The following is a 14506-nucleotide window of genomic DNA, read 5'->3' as shown; positions in this document are numbered from 1 at the left end:
TTCTCAGTTCTCTCAGCGGCCACCTGCCTTTCTGCTAACTGGTTGGCTGCACCACAGCTTCATTCAGAAATACAATGTTCAATTTCATGGGTAAAAAAAAGCTCAGGAACTTCCAATAAATAAATCCAATAAAAATAAGAGAGGGGGAGGACCTTGCATGCTGATGCCCTGTATCACATACGGTCCCTGGAGCCCCATCAGTAATCATCTCTGAGTACAGCTGGGTGTGGCCCAAAAAGCAAAAACAATGACAACAAAAAGAGCCCAGATGAGGGTGTCCTGGAGGTACTCATACAGCACACTTGGCCGTAAGCCACCTCGTGAGAAGGAACAAGAGCCTGGGATGTAAAACTTTTCTTTATTTTTTTGGGTTTTGGCCATACCCAGCAGCACTCAGGGATTATTCCTGGCTCCATGCTCAGAGTAACTCCTAGCTGGGCTTGGGGGACCATCTTCAGGGTCAGAGATCAAACCTGGGTCAGGCACATGCAAAGGCAAGTACTTGCCTTACTTGCTGTACTGTCTCTTCAGCCCTAATTTATTATTTTAACCTTTGTTTATTTGGGGAGAGCAATGCGTAGGGGCCTCTGGGGACACAGAGGTGGTCTTCCTAGCGCCCTTCTCCCTCCACCTTTGCAGATGATACTGGGGCCCCCCAAATACGGACTGACCCTTCTCCACATATTGCTCCCGGGCCTACACCTCAGACTGGGGCCAGAAGGGCCAGGCCTGAAACTCAGGTCGCCCCAGTCTAGAAAGCACTGAGAACTCCCAACTTTGCTCTGAGCAACGGGGAACCCTGGTTGGGATCACCACATCATATGGGAGCGGGGGCCTGGGCATCACAGGTGCAAAGTCTGGGAGTCCAGTATGTGCAAGACATGGGTAGGGCTCTGGGCCTGGGAACACCAGCCTTACCTTCTCCCGCCCGGGCCCGCCCCGCCCCGGCAGGCCCCGCCCCTGCAGCTCCCATAGGCCCCACCCCTGCAAGCCCCGCCCCGCCCCTGCAGCTCCCATAGGCCCCGCCCTTGCAAGCCCCTACCGGCCCGGCAGGCCCCGCCCCTCCCGGCAGGTCCCCGCCCCCGGGATGCGCCTGCGCGCTGGCGGCGAGCGCGTCGATCCGGGTGGCGGGCGGGCGGCTGGCGGCGGGCGCGCGCCCCTTCCCCAGCACGGACCCGGCACTCCTCCGCGCTCCCCGCGGCCCGCACAGCGCGGGCCGCGCGGGCGGGGGATGGCAGCGGCTGCCGAGCCCGGCGGCGGCTCCCTGCGCCCCGAGCCGGGCCACAGATTCCGGAAGGTGACGCTCACCAAGCCCACCTTCTGCCACCTCTGCTCCGACTTCATCTGGGGGCTGGCGGGCTTCCTGTGCGACGGTGAGCCCGGCCCTCCGCGTGCCGCCCGCGTCCCACCCTTTCCTGCCCCGGCTCTCGCGGGCCGCGCTCGTGCTTGGACGGGGTGGGGCGGGAGGGGGCTGGGCATGCCCGATCTGGGCACCGCGGGGCGCCTGCCGGGCGGCCGGGCTGGCCTGGCGTGGTCCCCGGGTGTGCGGAGTAGACGGGCCACTGGGGACAGCTCTGCGCTGGCCCTGGGCCTGGGGGGCGGGGGGCGGCTGTTATCTGCTAGCAGCGGGGGTGACCAGGCAGTCGGAGCCCCGGATGTGGGGTGTGCTGCGCGGGGTGCTATCGCCCAGCGCCAGGGAGGCAAGCGGGCACTGTCCGCCCGCCCCTACGGGCACGGGGCCCTCTTCGGGCTCGCCACTTCCGCACCGCCCAGGGCCCAGCTGGGGGCCAGGAGGGGCCGCGTCCCCCGTGTACCCCTCCCCAGCCAGGTCCCCAGGACGACGGGGCGTGTCCTTGTGCATCCGCCTTCCCGGTCTGCCGGCTCAGGGTTCGGCCGCCCTTGGGCCGTAACCCTGCTCACGCAGCGTGTGGAGAGGCAGGGGCCCGAACAGACCTGGGGGCGTGGGATGTCGGGGTCTCTGGGGGGGCGTCGCGCTCACGATGCTCCTCCCCGTAGTGTGCAACTTCATGTCCCATGAGAAGTGCCTGAAGCAAGTGAAGATGCCCTGTGCCAGCCTGGCGCCCGGCCTGGTCCGCGTGCGTAGGGGTCACGGCGCGCGGGGGACGGGGGCTGCCTGAGGGTGGGGGGCGGCCCTGTTCGGTGTCTGAGCAGCTGCCCCTGCAGGTCCCCGTGGCGCACTGCTTCGGCCCGCGCCGGCTCCTGCGGCGGCGCTTCTGCGCCGTGTGCCGCCGGGGCCTGGACTCGCCCGCGCTGCGCTGCGAAGGTAGCTGGGGGCGCGCGGGGTGGGTGGGGGGCGTGGGTGGGGCGCCGCCGCAGGCCGGCCCTGACCCTCCCGCCCCCCAGTGTGTGAGCTGCACGTTCACCCCGACTGTGTGCCCTTCGCCTGCAGCGATTGCCGCCAGTGCCACCGGGACGGGCACCGGGACCCCGTAAGTGCGGCGGCTCCCCGGCTGCCAGGTGGGGGCGGGCGGGCGCTGGAGGGGCCCCCACCGACCCCTGACACCCCGTGGTGGCCACCCTCAGCAGGACGCGCAGCGGCACCACTGGCGGGAGGGCAACCTGCCTGCGGGCGCGCGCTGCCAAGTTTGCAGGAAGACCTGCGGCTCCTCTGATGTGCTGGCCGGCGTCCGCTGCGAGTGGTGCGGCGTGCAGGTGGGCTTGAGCAGGGCGGCAGGGGGGCATGCCTTATCTGCCGGGGTCTGCCCCCTCTTCCCACACGGTGCAGAGCCGGGGCTTCTGGGAGCTGGGCAGCTCCTCACGGTGCCCCCACCCAGGCCCACTCCGTCTGCGCTGCGGTGATTGCTGCCGAGTGCACCTTTGGGCGCCTGACCAGCTTGACCCTGCCCCCCACATGCGTGCGCCTGCTGTCCCGAAACTTCAGCAAAATGCACTGTTTCCGCATTTGCGAGAGGCTGGCAGAGCCAGGTGAGGGGCCGGGAGGGTGGTGGGCTGGGGGTAGGGGCCCTGAGGCAGCAGCCACTGTCCCTCTGCAGGGGACTGGGCGGAGAATGAGGACAGCAGCACCAGCCCCGGCAGAGAGGGGCCTGCCCCCGAGTCCGGTAAGCGGCTGAGCCCTTCCCGTCCCGGCACTCGTCCTCCCCTGCCCTGTCCCCACCGCAGATCCACACCCACTCCCTTCTGACCCAGGCAAGCAGACCCTGAGGGTCTTTGATGGCAACGATGCGGTGCAACGGAACCACTTCCAGGTCATCGTGGTGCCTCGCCAGGCCCGGAGCGAGGAGGTGCTGGTAAGCTGCATCGTGGCCGTGGGGGCATTCCGGAGTGGCCCCGAGCCCTGCAGCTTTTGACCCTCTGCAGGAGGTGGCTCTGCGGGCTTACTACCTCCCTGAGGACCCTGAGAACGTGGAGCTGCAGGCGCTGCCGGCTGCCACCCCTGGGGAGCTGCCCACGGCCTGGGTCCTCCGTGCCCGGCCTCGCACGCAGGAGGTCCTGAAGATCTACCCCGCCTGGCACCAGTGAGGCCCCCGCCAGGGGTTGGGTTGGGGGTGGGGGTGTGCCCAGGCCAGGCCTAAGCTTGACCTCTGCAGGGAGGGCGCAGCCTACGTGTCCGTCTGTGTGACCCCACAGAGCACCGCGGGGACTGTGGTGCTGGAGGTCCTTCCGCTGCTCGGGCGCCAGGTGGGTCCTGGGGACTCCCCGGAGGGTCCCTGGGAGGGAGCTGGGGGCCAGACCTGATGTCCACCCCCCACTGCAGGCTGAGGGTGCCCCAAGCTTCCAGCTGATGGAAGTGATCATGGGGAGCAAGCAAGGTGAGTGTCACACTGTGTCCTGGAGCTGCCCGCCCTGCCGCTGCCTGGCGCCTGGCCCTCAGTGCACTCTGTTCTCCAGTCCAGCGGACACCCCTGGCCGACAGTGAGTCACTGCTCGACCGGCTTCGAGATATCCGGCAGGTGGGTGCTGTGGCTGCTGTCCCCACCGTGCCCGGGGGAGCCCAGTGCCAGGTGCGTCCAGAGGCTTGGGCCCTGGCCACACTGGCTGCCCGACTGCCCCAGCACCCACCCCCATCATTTCCCCCCCCCCCCCACAGACGTCTTTGCGGCAGATGAACCAGGTGCGCTTCTATGTGGCCGAGAGCAGGGCCGTGGCCCCACGGGTCTCTCTGTTTGTTGGTGGCCTGCCGTGTGGTCTGTCCCCTGAGGAATACCGCGACCTGCTGGACAAGGCCCTGGCCACCAAAGGTGCGGCCACCACTGGCCCGGCAGGGACTGAGGGCTATTGAAGGTGGAGTGTGGGTGGGTGCCTGGGGGAGTCGGGTGCAGGGGGGCGGGGGCCCTGAGTGCAGGGGCGGCAGCAGGGTCAGTCTTCTGCCCCCTTGCAGCTGGCCTGGTGTCCGTGAGCCACGTCTACTCCTCTCAAGGTGAGCCTGCCCCACCCCACAGTTAGGTGGGAGAACCCTGCCCTTCCTGCTTCCAGGTTAAAGGCCATCCCCAGGTAGGTGGGTCCTGACCTCCCTCTCAGGAGAGCCAGGGCCAGGGAAACCTGAAGTAGTGGCTTTGCCAAGAGGTGACCGAGACTTGCCGTGGGGGTCTCCACGTGCCCAGTGGAGGGGCTGGTGTGTGGCCAGCTCTGCCCTTGGGACCCCAGGACAGGGAGGCCCCATCTGCCCCACTTCTGCCTGGTGGTGCCATTCCCCATGTGGGCTGGCAGGGCAGCTGGGGCTCTGCGAGGGGCTGTCTGTGAGCCCCCTGCCTGCACAGGTGCCGTGGTGCTGGAGGTGACCTGCTTTGCTGAGGCCGAGCGTCTGTACATGCTGGTCCGGGAGACGGCTGTGCGTGGCCAAGCGCTGAGTGCCCTCGTGCTCCCAGAGGTGCTGGTGAGTGGGCTGGGGGGCCCCTGAGGTCAGAGGTCTCGGTGCCCTCCCTGATGCTGGACTTGTCCTGAAGACCAGCTGTGTCAGAGGGCCGCATGGCCTGATGGTGGGAGTGAGCCCTGGGGTCTCCCTGGCAGTCTCAGGGTCACACTTGTACCCCAGCTCACAGGTCAGCGTGGTCCTGTGGAGCGCCTCTGGGTCAGGCCACCAGGGCCTGGCCACTCGCCCTCGTGGCAGAGCTCCCCTACAGGCACAAGCATCTTGGGGTGGCGGGGAGGGCTGCTCACACCATCCCCGGTGCGCTGGCCTGAAGAGCAACTGCGGGTCAGGAGATGACGCGGGCATGGTCACCGTGGAGGTGTTGTGGCTTTGTCACTGCCATGCTGGGCCACAGGTGGTGGCCCTACTCGGACAGCCGTGGGGGGGCTGCGTGGCCTTGGGAGCCTGCCCTGACCCAGCCCCCCATCAGCACACAGAGCTGCCCCCAGGCTGCCGGCCGCTCCTCGTGTTCGTCAACCCCAAGAGTGGAGGCCTCCAGGGCCGTGACCTGCTCACCAGTTTCCGGAAGCTGCTGAACCCTCACCAGGTCTTTGACCTGACCAATGGTGGGCCTCTGCCTGGGTGAGTGGGGGCCCAGGAGGGACACAAACACACGCGTGTGCATACTCTGCATACAAAAACATGTCTCCACACGTACAGGCAAGCCCAGCACACACACACACACACACACACATACACCTTACACATTATGAACATGCACAAGTGGGTCCAACACACACACAGGCACTGCACACATGCACATGTGCACACATACAAGCAGGCCTAGCACACACACGTACATGTCCTGCACGTGCAAACAAATGTGCGCATCCATCGGCAGGCTTAGCACACATATGCAAATTCAGGTGGACCCAGACACACATGCGTGCACATACCCTGCATACGCATACTCATTTGCGCACGCAGGTGGGCCTAGCACACACATGCATGCACATTCTTTGCATGCATATATACACACATGCATACAGGTGGGCCCATCACACACACATGTACATGCCCTGCATATGCATACATGTGTACATACACTGGCAGGCCCAGCACATTTTTATGCCCTACATACATACGTGCATTTACACATGCACACACAGGTGGACCTAATGCACATGCACATGCCTGCACAGCCCTTACACACACACACACACACACACACACACACGGGAGCTCCAGGGACCTGGGGGATCCATTGTGGCTTGAAGCTGCCAGGGAGACTCTCCCTCTCTGTCCCTCACTGTGTCTGTGTCCTTCATTGTCCCTCTCTGTGTCCCTGACTCTTTCCCTCACTGGGCAGCTAACACTGTCTGTCTCCACCCAGGCTCCACCTGTTTGCCCAAGTGCCGTGCTTCCGGGTGCTGGTATGTGGAGGGGATGGCACCGTGGGCTGGGTGCTCGCTGCCCTGGAGGAGATGCGGCACCGTTTGGCTTGCCCTGACCCGTCGGTGGCCATCCTGCCCCTGGGCACAGGTGGGTCAGTGGCTGTGTGGGATCTCCTGGCCCATCACTGTGGAGGCGGGTGTCAGCCTGCATATGCCCGTGTTGCAGGGAATGACCTTGGCCGTGTGCTCCGCTGGGGGCCTGGCTACAGCGGGGAGGACCCACTGTCCATGCTGCTGTCAGTGGACGAGGCAGACGCTGTGCTTGTGGACCGCTGGACCATCCTGCTGGATGCTCAGCAGGCCAGTGGTGCTGAGAGCAGTGCAGCCAATGCCGAACCTGAACCTCCCAAGGTGTAGTGGGGGGTGTTGCCTGCTTGGCAGTGGGGGGGGGGGGGGGTTGCCTGGGCTGCAGGGGCTCAGCGGGACACGCGGCCTCAGATCGTGCAGATGAGCAACTACTGTGGGATTGGCATCGACGCGGAGCTGAGCCTGGACTTCCACCAAGCGCGGGAGGAGGAGCCCAGCAGGTTCACCAGCAGGTACCAGCCAGCGCCTTGTGGGCGGCCCCTTTGGGGCTGCCCCACCTCATTGCAGCGCCCCATCCTCTAGGCTCCACAACAAGGGCATGTACCTGCGGGCTGGGCTGCAGAAGATGAGCCACTCCCGGGGCCTGCACAGGGAGGTGCGGCTGCAGGTGGGGCGGCAGGAAGTGGCACTGCCCAGCCTCGAGGGCCTCATCTTCATCAACATTCCCAGGTGCAGGGGCGGGGCAGGTGGGCAGCGGGCTGGGCAAGCCAGGGCCACCCTGGACCACCAGGCTCACCGCACACCCTCCTCGCAGCTGGGGCTCAGGGGCTGACCTGTGGGGCTCCGACAACGACTCGAGGTTCGAGAAGCCGCGTATGGACGATGGGCTGCTGGAGGTGGTGGGGGTGACGGGCGTCCTGCACATGGTGAGCAGAGGGCAGCTGCCTCGGAGGCCGGGGCTTCGGGGGCGGGCCGCCCTGGCAGCACGCATCCCTGAACTGGCTCCCCTCCCCCAGGGCCAGGTCCAGGGCGGGCTGCGCTCTGGCATCCGCATTGCTCAGGGCTCCTACTTCCGAGTCACCCTCCTCAAGGCCACCCCCGTGCAGGTAGATGGTGAGCCCTGGATTCAGGCTCCTGGGCACATCATCATCTCAGCTGCTGGCCCAAAGGTATGTCAGGCTCAGGAGGTTGGTCCCCTCCCTCCCCTGCCCGCCCCCCGCCCCCTCTGCCCACTGTGCTCCCATTGCCCTCCAGGTGCACATGCTGCGCAAGGCCAAGCAGAGGCCCCGAAAGGCTGATGGGATGCCTGCCCCGAGTGGGAGCACAGGCTGCTGATGGACAGACAACCCACAGGTGGAGCTGCTCAGGCAGGTGCCCAGCCTCGTCCTGGGGCAGTGCCAGGCTCTGGCGTCCATCACTGTCACGGGCCGGAGGTCGCTGTCTGACAGATACAGGCCAGCCTGGCCACCAGCTCCTATAGCCCCAACGCCCCTCAGAAGCTGCACCTTCCACTAGGAGGCTCAGTACTGGGAGGGGACCCTGGCCCACTAGGCCTGGCCCAGCCTGGGGGTGGGGGAGGAGACCCTTTCATCACCCAAGAGGCACCAGCACTTTGTCTTGTCCCACCCCGCTGCAGCTGATGCCAGGCCTGCCACCAGCTCCCCACACTCTCATTGCACCTCAGTGGCCGGTCCCGCCCACGCCCTCCACATATACACTCACACAACAGTTTCCGTCTTAGTGCTGTAATTGCTGCACAGGCCCACGCCCTCCATGGGGTGGCTGTGGTGCTGCGGTGGCCTTGTCTGTGTTTGTGCCTGTAACTGACCACTTCCCACTGTGCCCCAAGCCATGTCCAGACAAATACAGCCTGGTCTTGCTCTCCCCAAGCCTCGTCTCTGCCTGGGGCCTGAGGGCAGTCGCCCCACCCCACTGGGTTGGCCTGATGCAGCTTCCAGAGGCCCAGACAGTCCCTTCTGACAGCAGGAGGCCGCCTCACGCGTGGGGGTCAGGGAGGAGGGGGGAGCGGATGTCCTCCTCACGATGGGGGCCAGCCCGGAGCAGGGCCCGCAGCACAGCCAGGCCCAGGCGCACCAGCAGACGCAGCAGCAGGAAGGCGAAGGGCACGGCCAGCTGCATGAGGTGGAAGATGGCGGTGCTGAAGCGGCTCAGGAAGCAGGTGGACACGAAGGCCAGCAGGCTGGCGCATGGGTACAGCGCCAGCTTGGCAAACATGAAGGCATGCTCCTGACCCCCGAAGCGGGCGGCCGGCTGCAGCGTCTCACCCTGGTGCAGCAGGGCCGCAGTCCAGGTGGCAAACTGGAAGATGCTCGCAAAGAAGATGATGACACAGCTGACGCGCACACGCTCCAGCTCGTCGTGCGGCTGCCGGGCGAAGGCCGAGGTCTGCTGGTAGGCCAGCGGCAGGCCGCCCACAAAGGCCAGCGCCAGCGTGTTGAGCAGCCCCATGGCCTGCGTTGCTCTGCGGACGTGCAGGAACAGCGAGTGGTGGGCAGACCAGAGCAGGCCCACCGTGGCGAAGGAGCCGAAGTAGGCCAGGAAGCGTGGGCCAAACTCACTCAGCGCTGCTACCAGGCTGCCGTGGAACTTGTCCTTCACGTCCCTGGGGTCTGGGATGTTGTCCTCACTGCAAGAGGACAGTCTCAGCAGCCCTGCCTGGGCTCACACTCAGCACAAACCACGGGTTCGAGGACACCCGGGGGGTGAGGGGCGGGGGACGGGGGTCCTGCTGCCCCACCCAGAGGAGCCACCTCCTTCCTGCATCTTCAGTGTGCCTGACTGCCCTGGCCTCCAGGGGAGCCCTCCCCGAGCCATGCCTGCTGGATGCTGGGGAACCATAGTTCCATGCTGCCCACACTGGCCACTACGGCACTCTGGCTGGCCCCTGGCCCGGGAGGGGCAGCTGGCTCCTCACCAGATGTCCAGGATGAGCAGCGTGGCCACAATGGCATAGACCCCGTCGCTGAAGGCTTCCACGCGCTCCTTACTGAGTGGCTCATGCAGGTCAAAGGTGAAGAGCTCCATGCTGGGGGCTGGGGGCTCCCTGGGGCCTGTGGGTGCAACAGGGCCAAGCCCCTGTCACAGGGCTGGCCCGAGCAGCAGGCATGCGGCTGGAAGTGCCCACTCTGGGGCACGGGGCCTACCCGTGAGTCGGCCCTTGCACCAGCTGGCGGCTTTGCTGACGTAGGGGAGGAAGATGACGGTCGCCATCAGCAGGTAGGACTGAGGAGGGAGACACAGTGATCAGGCGGATTCCCTGGAGGGACACTGAAGTGTTCCTGTCCCCAGACCCCACCCATTAGTGCAAAACTGATTTGTGCAGACGCTTCGCAGGAGCCTGCTCAGCTGTGGGAGACACTGCATGGGGCAGGGGGCCACCCCCCTCGCCAGGACTGGGGAGAGCAATCCAGGGGTGTCTGCGCAGCCCTGAGCAGCACCGTCCACACAGAGGGAAACGCAATGTGCCCAGGCCTGGTACTCCCCTCCCCCCAGCCTACCTTCTCCTTCCTTCATCCTGGGCACTTGTCCACGATGGGGACCTGCCTCACCCCTCACATGGCCCTGACACCCTGGAGCCGTGCCTGTGCTTGCAACCCCTATACACACAGGCCCCCACGGCAGCTCCTTCCCGGTGCTTCTCTCCCTCCCCGCTGGTCTCACCTGACCCTTCTTAGTGTGGAGCTCCCTCCCAAAAGTCTAGCCTGGTAACTCCCAGCCTCCACAAGGCGCCAGCTCTGGACGTGCTCCCTGTAGGGTGCCATGGCTGGGCTCCCACGACTCACCATGGGGGTGCTGCTTAGGGCCCGAAGAGCTGGCCTTCCAGCTGCGGGGTCACTTCTCACCTGCCCCTAGCCTTGCCCTGGGCCCGCAGACAGGCAAAGGCCCTCCAGCCCTCCCTAAGGCTGCCTAGCCCAGCTCTGCTCTGCCTCCGAGAAAATCCGCACTCACCAGGGGGTAGAAGAAGAGGGAGAAGCAGGCGGCAGCGAAACACAGGGCAGGCCCACGGAGCACGATGCCCAGGATGTGCCGCTGATACAAGCCCCTGTTGGCAGAGCGCCCGATCCGGGGGTCCAGGAGGCGTGGGAAGTAGAACGCGTACGCCACAATCAGCGCCTGGCAGGGGGACAGGCAGAGGCCGGGTGCTGCACGCCCATTCACGAGAGCCCTCTGCCCGCACACCCCCACGTGCCCACGTGCCCGTGTGTCCCAAGGCAGGATCGTGCTGACCTCAGGCATCTGGGGACCAGGGATCCTGCACGGCCCTGGATCCCCCACGGGTGCTCCTGTACCTGCACGGTGCCGATGGCGATCACACACACGCAGAACAGGAAGATACCCAGGGGCACGTCGGGAAAGGTCACCATCAGGGAGAACTAGAGCCACAGAACAAACGAGACAGGTGTGCAGGGCTGGAGCTCCAGCCCAACCTGGCTGAGCTCTGGCTTGGAATTCCTCTTGCTGAACCCTCAGGCCCAGGCTGGAGATGGCGACTGTGCACCGATTGGGGTCAATGCGGCCAGGGCTGCAAGGGCCTAGGCCACATGGGATGGGACCCACTCAGGGCGCCTGTGCCCCTTCCTCCTTCCAGCCTGACACCCGGGCCCCAGCACTCAGCTCCAGAAACTTTTCTTCCTCGGCACCTGCCAGCTGACAATGAGCAATTCTGGGCCTGGTGGGGTAGGGGGTACGGCAGGTGTGGCCAAGGTACTCACCGTGAAGGGAAGGAAGGTGATGGTCATCATGCAGGCCTGCAAGGTGCGGGAAGAGGAGTAAGGCCAGCGAAGAGACCCCAGAGCCAGCGTCTGGCCCTGCACCAGAAGCCAGCACCTGGCCCCCCAGGAAAGCTGGAAGTCTGCTGTGCACAGGGCAAGGAGCCAAAGGCTGTCCTCCCCCTGCCATCCTCACTATCCTCCCCTCCCCATCACCACAGTGAAGTCGAAGTCTCCTCCCATCCCCCACCCGTGGAGGGACAAACTCACCAGATTGAGCAGGGCAAGTGTGTCATCGATTTTCCCAACCAGCTGGAACAACCTAGCAAGGGAGAACCGTGGAGACAGGTGTGAAGAGCACCTTCCCCAGCCTCTTTGCTGCACTAGCACGAGTCAGCGTGACGAGATGGAGACCAGGCGCAGCAAGCAGGCAGGACCCCAGGGGCGCAGGTTCAGTCCCAGGTACCCTGGGCACTGGCCTGCACTATGCTGGTGTGTGAGGCCTGCAGGACTCAGAGCCTGCCAGGCACAGACCTGTGGGGTCAGGGAGGCCAGGCACCCATCCCAGGGTCCCAGGCCTACGAAGCTCAGCACCGCTGGTCTGCCTGGCTGTGGGGTCTCAAGCAACCATCCTGACAAGAAGCTCCGAGTGGGCTGGCAGGGGCCCATCTAGGCCTTCCCTAGCCCCAGGGCAAGTCGCCTGTGTCCAGAGACAAGGCAGCCGCAGCCGCAGTCGCCTGCAGGGCCTAGGGAACCCAGGCCAGCACCAGCTCCTGCTGCCCGGGGCCTCCTGAGCACACGGGGGCGCACGCTGGGCCTCTCAGAACAGAACTGGGGAGAGAGGGGTGCGCGCGCACACACACAGATCTGACCTTGTGTGCGCAGCCCAGGCCACGGTGACAATGAGAAAAGTCATCAGGTACACAGCTATCCTGGTTGCTAGAAGTTTCTGGATCCCCTTGTCGAACTCCTAAATAGCAAAGCAGCAACAGATGTAGCCATGCATCCGGCAGGAGCCAGCTCCCGGGGCTCCTGGGACCTGTGTCGGGTAGGTTCCGCTGTCCCTGCATAGCCTCCTCAGGGGTTCCCCTAGTCCTAAGGCCCCTCGGGGCACCTCTGCCAGCAAGTGTTTCCGTTCTGGAACACTCCTTTTGTCTGAAACTGCTTCTGAGGCAGAGCAGTGGCCCTTGGAGCAGTGGGGACAGAGGCTAGCGCTGGCAGTGCTGGGCTGGTGCTGTGGTGAGGACCATTATGGCCAGCCTCCAGGACCTGCCTCCACCTGCTCCTGTCCTGTCCTGCACACACGGGACATGTGTTGGGGGGTGCTGGGCTGTGGGGCTGCACAGGGAATGGAGGCGTGCACCCAGCAGAGCACTAGTAAAACAGGGGCCGAGCTGGGAAGGAGTCTGCATGGAACCCATGTGTGTGTGTGTCTGTCTGTGAGTGTTTGACCTGGTGACAGGAGCCCTGGAGCTCTGTGTTGGCATGTGAGCCAGGCGCCAGCTGATCTGCTCCAAGAGATGGCTAACCTGGAATGTGTGTCTGTGCGTGGCCTGGGTGACAGAGCAGACACGATGAGGTTAGAGACCAGGGCCTCCTGGGACTGAGAGTACCCAGCCTTGCGGCTCACAGGTGTTGCTAGGGGTAGCCACGTGCCTGGCAACTGTGTCTGGCCAGGCCCGCCCTGCACCTCAGAGCTGGAGGGCCGACACCCTAGAGTCTTTCGTTGTCCTGCCTACCTGCTGACCCCAAAATACCTGTTCTGGGGAGATCTCCGTGTGGGTCACCGGCAGGATCTAGACAGAAACACAAAGGGAACTGATAACATTCTCCCGTGGGGGGCTGAGCCTCAGACACAAGTGGGGTTCCCACCGTGCTGAAGGTCACCCCACCCCCAGCTGGGAGGGGCCCACAGACCATCACAGTGGCGATGATGGACAGCAGGGCGTCACTGAAGCTGAGCATGCGCTGGGAGTGCTGTGTGCCCTCGACAGGATCTTCATCCTTCCCATCCGTGGGCAGGTCTCCCTGCTCTGGTTGCAGAGGGGTGGACATGGCAGGACCTGGGAGGAAGCACAGGTCTGAGCGTGGTATGGTCCAGGACCCTCCCGTTTCCCCGCTGCCAACAGTCAAGCCTCCACAGTCCCCTTGACAGAACACACAGTGACACCTGTATCCCCCGGGAAGGTCCTGGAAGTCTGCTGGCCAGCCCAGATGCTGTGCTGGCCCCTTCTGGTCCTGTGCATCTCTGGGGCTCTTGTGTGGGGCAGATGGGTCTGGGAGGACGAGTCAGGTCCAGCCATGGGGCCATCCAGGAAGAGACCGGGCCATCTCCTAGGCCCTGACAGGGGGTCTGACAGGGGGTCTAGCTGCTGAGGCCCACCACACACAGCAGGTGCTGAGTGGTTTGAGGACAAGGTCTTAGGTTCTGTGTCCTAAGGGGCACATCAACTCGCCCCAGCAGGTTTCTATGCAGCTGTTCTGCAGGGAGGGAGCCTGCTGCAGGGTGAGGCACCCTGGAGATCAGGAGGTGAGAGAAGGTGGCTGCCTGCAAGGCAAGTGCACGCCCGATGTGGTCTCTCGCCCGACCTGTTACAGAAAAGTCTGCTGGGATGGTAACTAGACCGGGACTTAGGTGACAGGTGGATCTGAGCAAACACCTTATCAAGCCCACTTCTCTGTCGTGTACCTCCGTCCTACCACTGAAGATCATTAGTGTCTCAAAGGTTCTTAATTTCTAGGAAGTCCTGCACATCCTTGTACTCAGCCAGGCCGGCTGTAGAGCTCAATGCCAAGACACAAGCGTGTAGCACTGGGGGCCTCCAGAGCCGCACGAGGGGGGGGTGGGCTTGGGCACCATGTGGTGCCAGGGCTTGCACTGAAGTGCCGGCTCTTGCAAAGCATCTCCCTAGTCCCGGAAACGCTTTAACTAGTTCTGGGCGGTACGTTGTGCCAGAACCTGAATTGCAATCTTCGCTCGGCTGCAAACTGCTAGGCAGCTACAGGCTGTTCCCCAAGCCACGCAGGGCCGCTGGCTTCCTGCAGCGCAGAGTGCCACCTGGGGACACCCAGAAATCCCCAGGCAGCGAGGGCCTCCGACTACTCCTTCCTCCCGCCCTTGTCCTGGGGGCACGGCTGCCTGCCTCTCGGGAGCCCCGACTCCGCTGCCCGCCCCTCCTTGGCTGGGGTCTGCAGGAGGGCCGCGGTTTACCGGCCATCGGGCGGGCAATGCCCGGGCCGCCTGCGGTGTGGTCGAGGCAGGTGTGCCCGGGAGCGGCCGTCTTACCTGGGGCGGCTCCGGGGCACGGCCGAGCACTGGACGCCGCCCACGAGGGGAAGACCCGCTCGGCGGCCCCGGCGGCTCCCCGGGTAGCCGCCGCGCCAGTCCGCTCCGCAGGCTGCGGCGCGGGAGCGGGACATCCGGGGCGGGGCACGGCGCCGCGGCACGTCACTCGCGCGCGCCC

At 64.9% G+C, this 14506-nt stretch overlaps 2 protein-coding genes across 4 annotated transcripts; one reads left to right on the top strand and one right to left on the bottom strand.

Annotated features, from left to right (window-relative positions):
* The first annotated feature begins 1216 nt into the window (after positions 1-1216).
* Positions 1217-8160, top strand: DGKQ (diacylglycerol kinase theta). 2 transcript variants are annotated; one of them, XM_056121506.1, is made up of 23 exons: positions 1217-1373; positions 2017-2096; positions 2185-2284; positions 2365-2450; positions 2548-2673; positions 2796-2946; positions 3015-3080; positions 3169-3269; positions 3340-3497; positions 3570-3660; positions 3737-3791; positions 3871-3932; positions 4070-4220; positions 4361-4399; positions 4740-4855; positions 5322-5473; positions 6225-6373; positions 6452-6636; positions 6724-6824; positions 6895-7041; positions 7127-7238; positions 7329-7481; positions 7567-8160. In XM_056121506.1, the coding sequence occupies exons 1-23, from the start codon at positions 1232-1234 to the stop codon at positions 7645-7647; spliced, it is 2604 nt and encodes an 867-aa protein (XP_055977481.1). In that variant the 5' UTR covers positions 1217-1231; the 3' UTR covers positions 7648-8160. The 2 variants fall into 2 exon arrangements, with proteins under 2 accessions (XP_055977481.1, XP_055977482.1); XM_056121507.1 differs by having other exon boundaries at positions 6452-6604; positions 6698-6824; positions 7567-8159.
* Positions 8094-14433, bottom strand: TMEM175 (transmembrane protein 175). Of its 2 annotated transcripts, XM_056121509.1 has the most exons (11): positions 14329-14433; positions 12960-13105; positions 12800-12838; positions 11915-12012; positions 11313-11364; positions 11046-11081; positions 10623-10706; positions 10282-10446; positions 9477-9555; positions 9248-9383; positions 8094-8959 (listed from the first exon to the last, which is right to left on the bottom strand). In XM_056121509.1, exons 2-11 carry the CDS (start codon positions 13095-13097, stop codon positions 8308-8310), a joined length of 1479 nt encoding a protein of 492 aa, XP_055977484.1. In that variant the 5' UTR covers positions 13098-13105; positions 14329-14433; the 3' UTR covers positions 8094-8307. The 2 variants fall into 2 exon arrangements, with proteins under 2 accessions (XP_055977484.1, XP_055977485.1); XM_056121510.1 differs by lacking the exons at positions 11915-12012; positions 14329-14433 and having other exon boundaries at positions 8095-8959; positions 12960-13002.
* Positions 14434-14506: the final 73 nt, after the last annotated feature.

This window comes from Sorex fumeus, unplaced genomic scaffold (assembly GCF_029834395.1).
Source record: "Sorex fumeus unplaced genomic scaffold, SorFum_2.1 ptg000044l, whole genome shotgun sequence".
In the NCBI taxonomy this organism is placed as follows: domain Eukaryota; kingdom Metazoa; phylum Chordata; class Mammalia; order Eulipotyphla; family Soricidae; genus Sorex; species Sorex fumeus.
The sequence above is the reverse complement of the archived record's forward strand: the minus strand, read 5'-3'. Positions and strand labels throughout refer to the sequence as shown.

Excerpts from the sequence above, each read along its gene's own strand:
- DGKQ (XM_056121506.1), top strand. The coding sequence starts at position 1,232 with ATGGCAGCGGCTGCCGAGCCCGGCGGCGGCTCCCTGCGCCCCGAGCCG. Across the intron at positions 2,097-2,184 it reads TGGCGCCCGGCCTGGTCCGC|GTCCCCGTGGCGCACTGCTT; the intron begins GTGCGTAGGGGT and ends CTGCCCCTGCAG. Across the intron at positions 3,792-3,870 it reads GATCATGGGGAGCAAGCAAG|TCCAGCGGACACCCCTGGCC; the intron begins GTGAGTGTCACA and ends TCTGTTCTCCAG.
- TMEM175 (XM_056121509.1), bottom strand. The coding sequence starts at position 13,097 with ATGTCCACCCCTCTGCAACCAGAGCAGGGAGACCTGCCCACGGATGGG. Across the intron at positions 12,013-12,799 it reads CGGAGATCTCCCCAGAACAG|GAGTTCGACAAGGGGATCCA; the intron begins GTATTTTGGGGT and ends TTTGCTATTTAG. Across the intron at positions 9,384-9,476 it reads GTGCAAGGGCCGACTCACGG|GCCCCAGGGAGCCCCCAGCC; the intron begins GTAGGCCCCGTG and ends TTGCACCCACAG.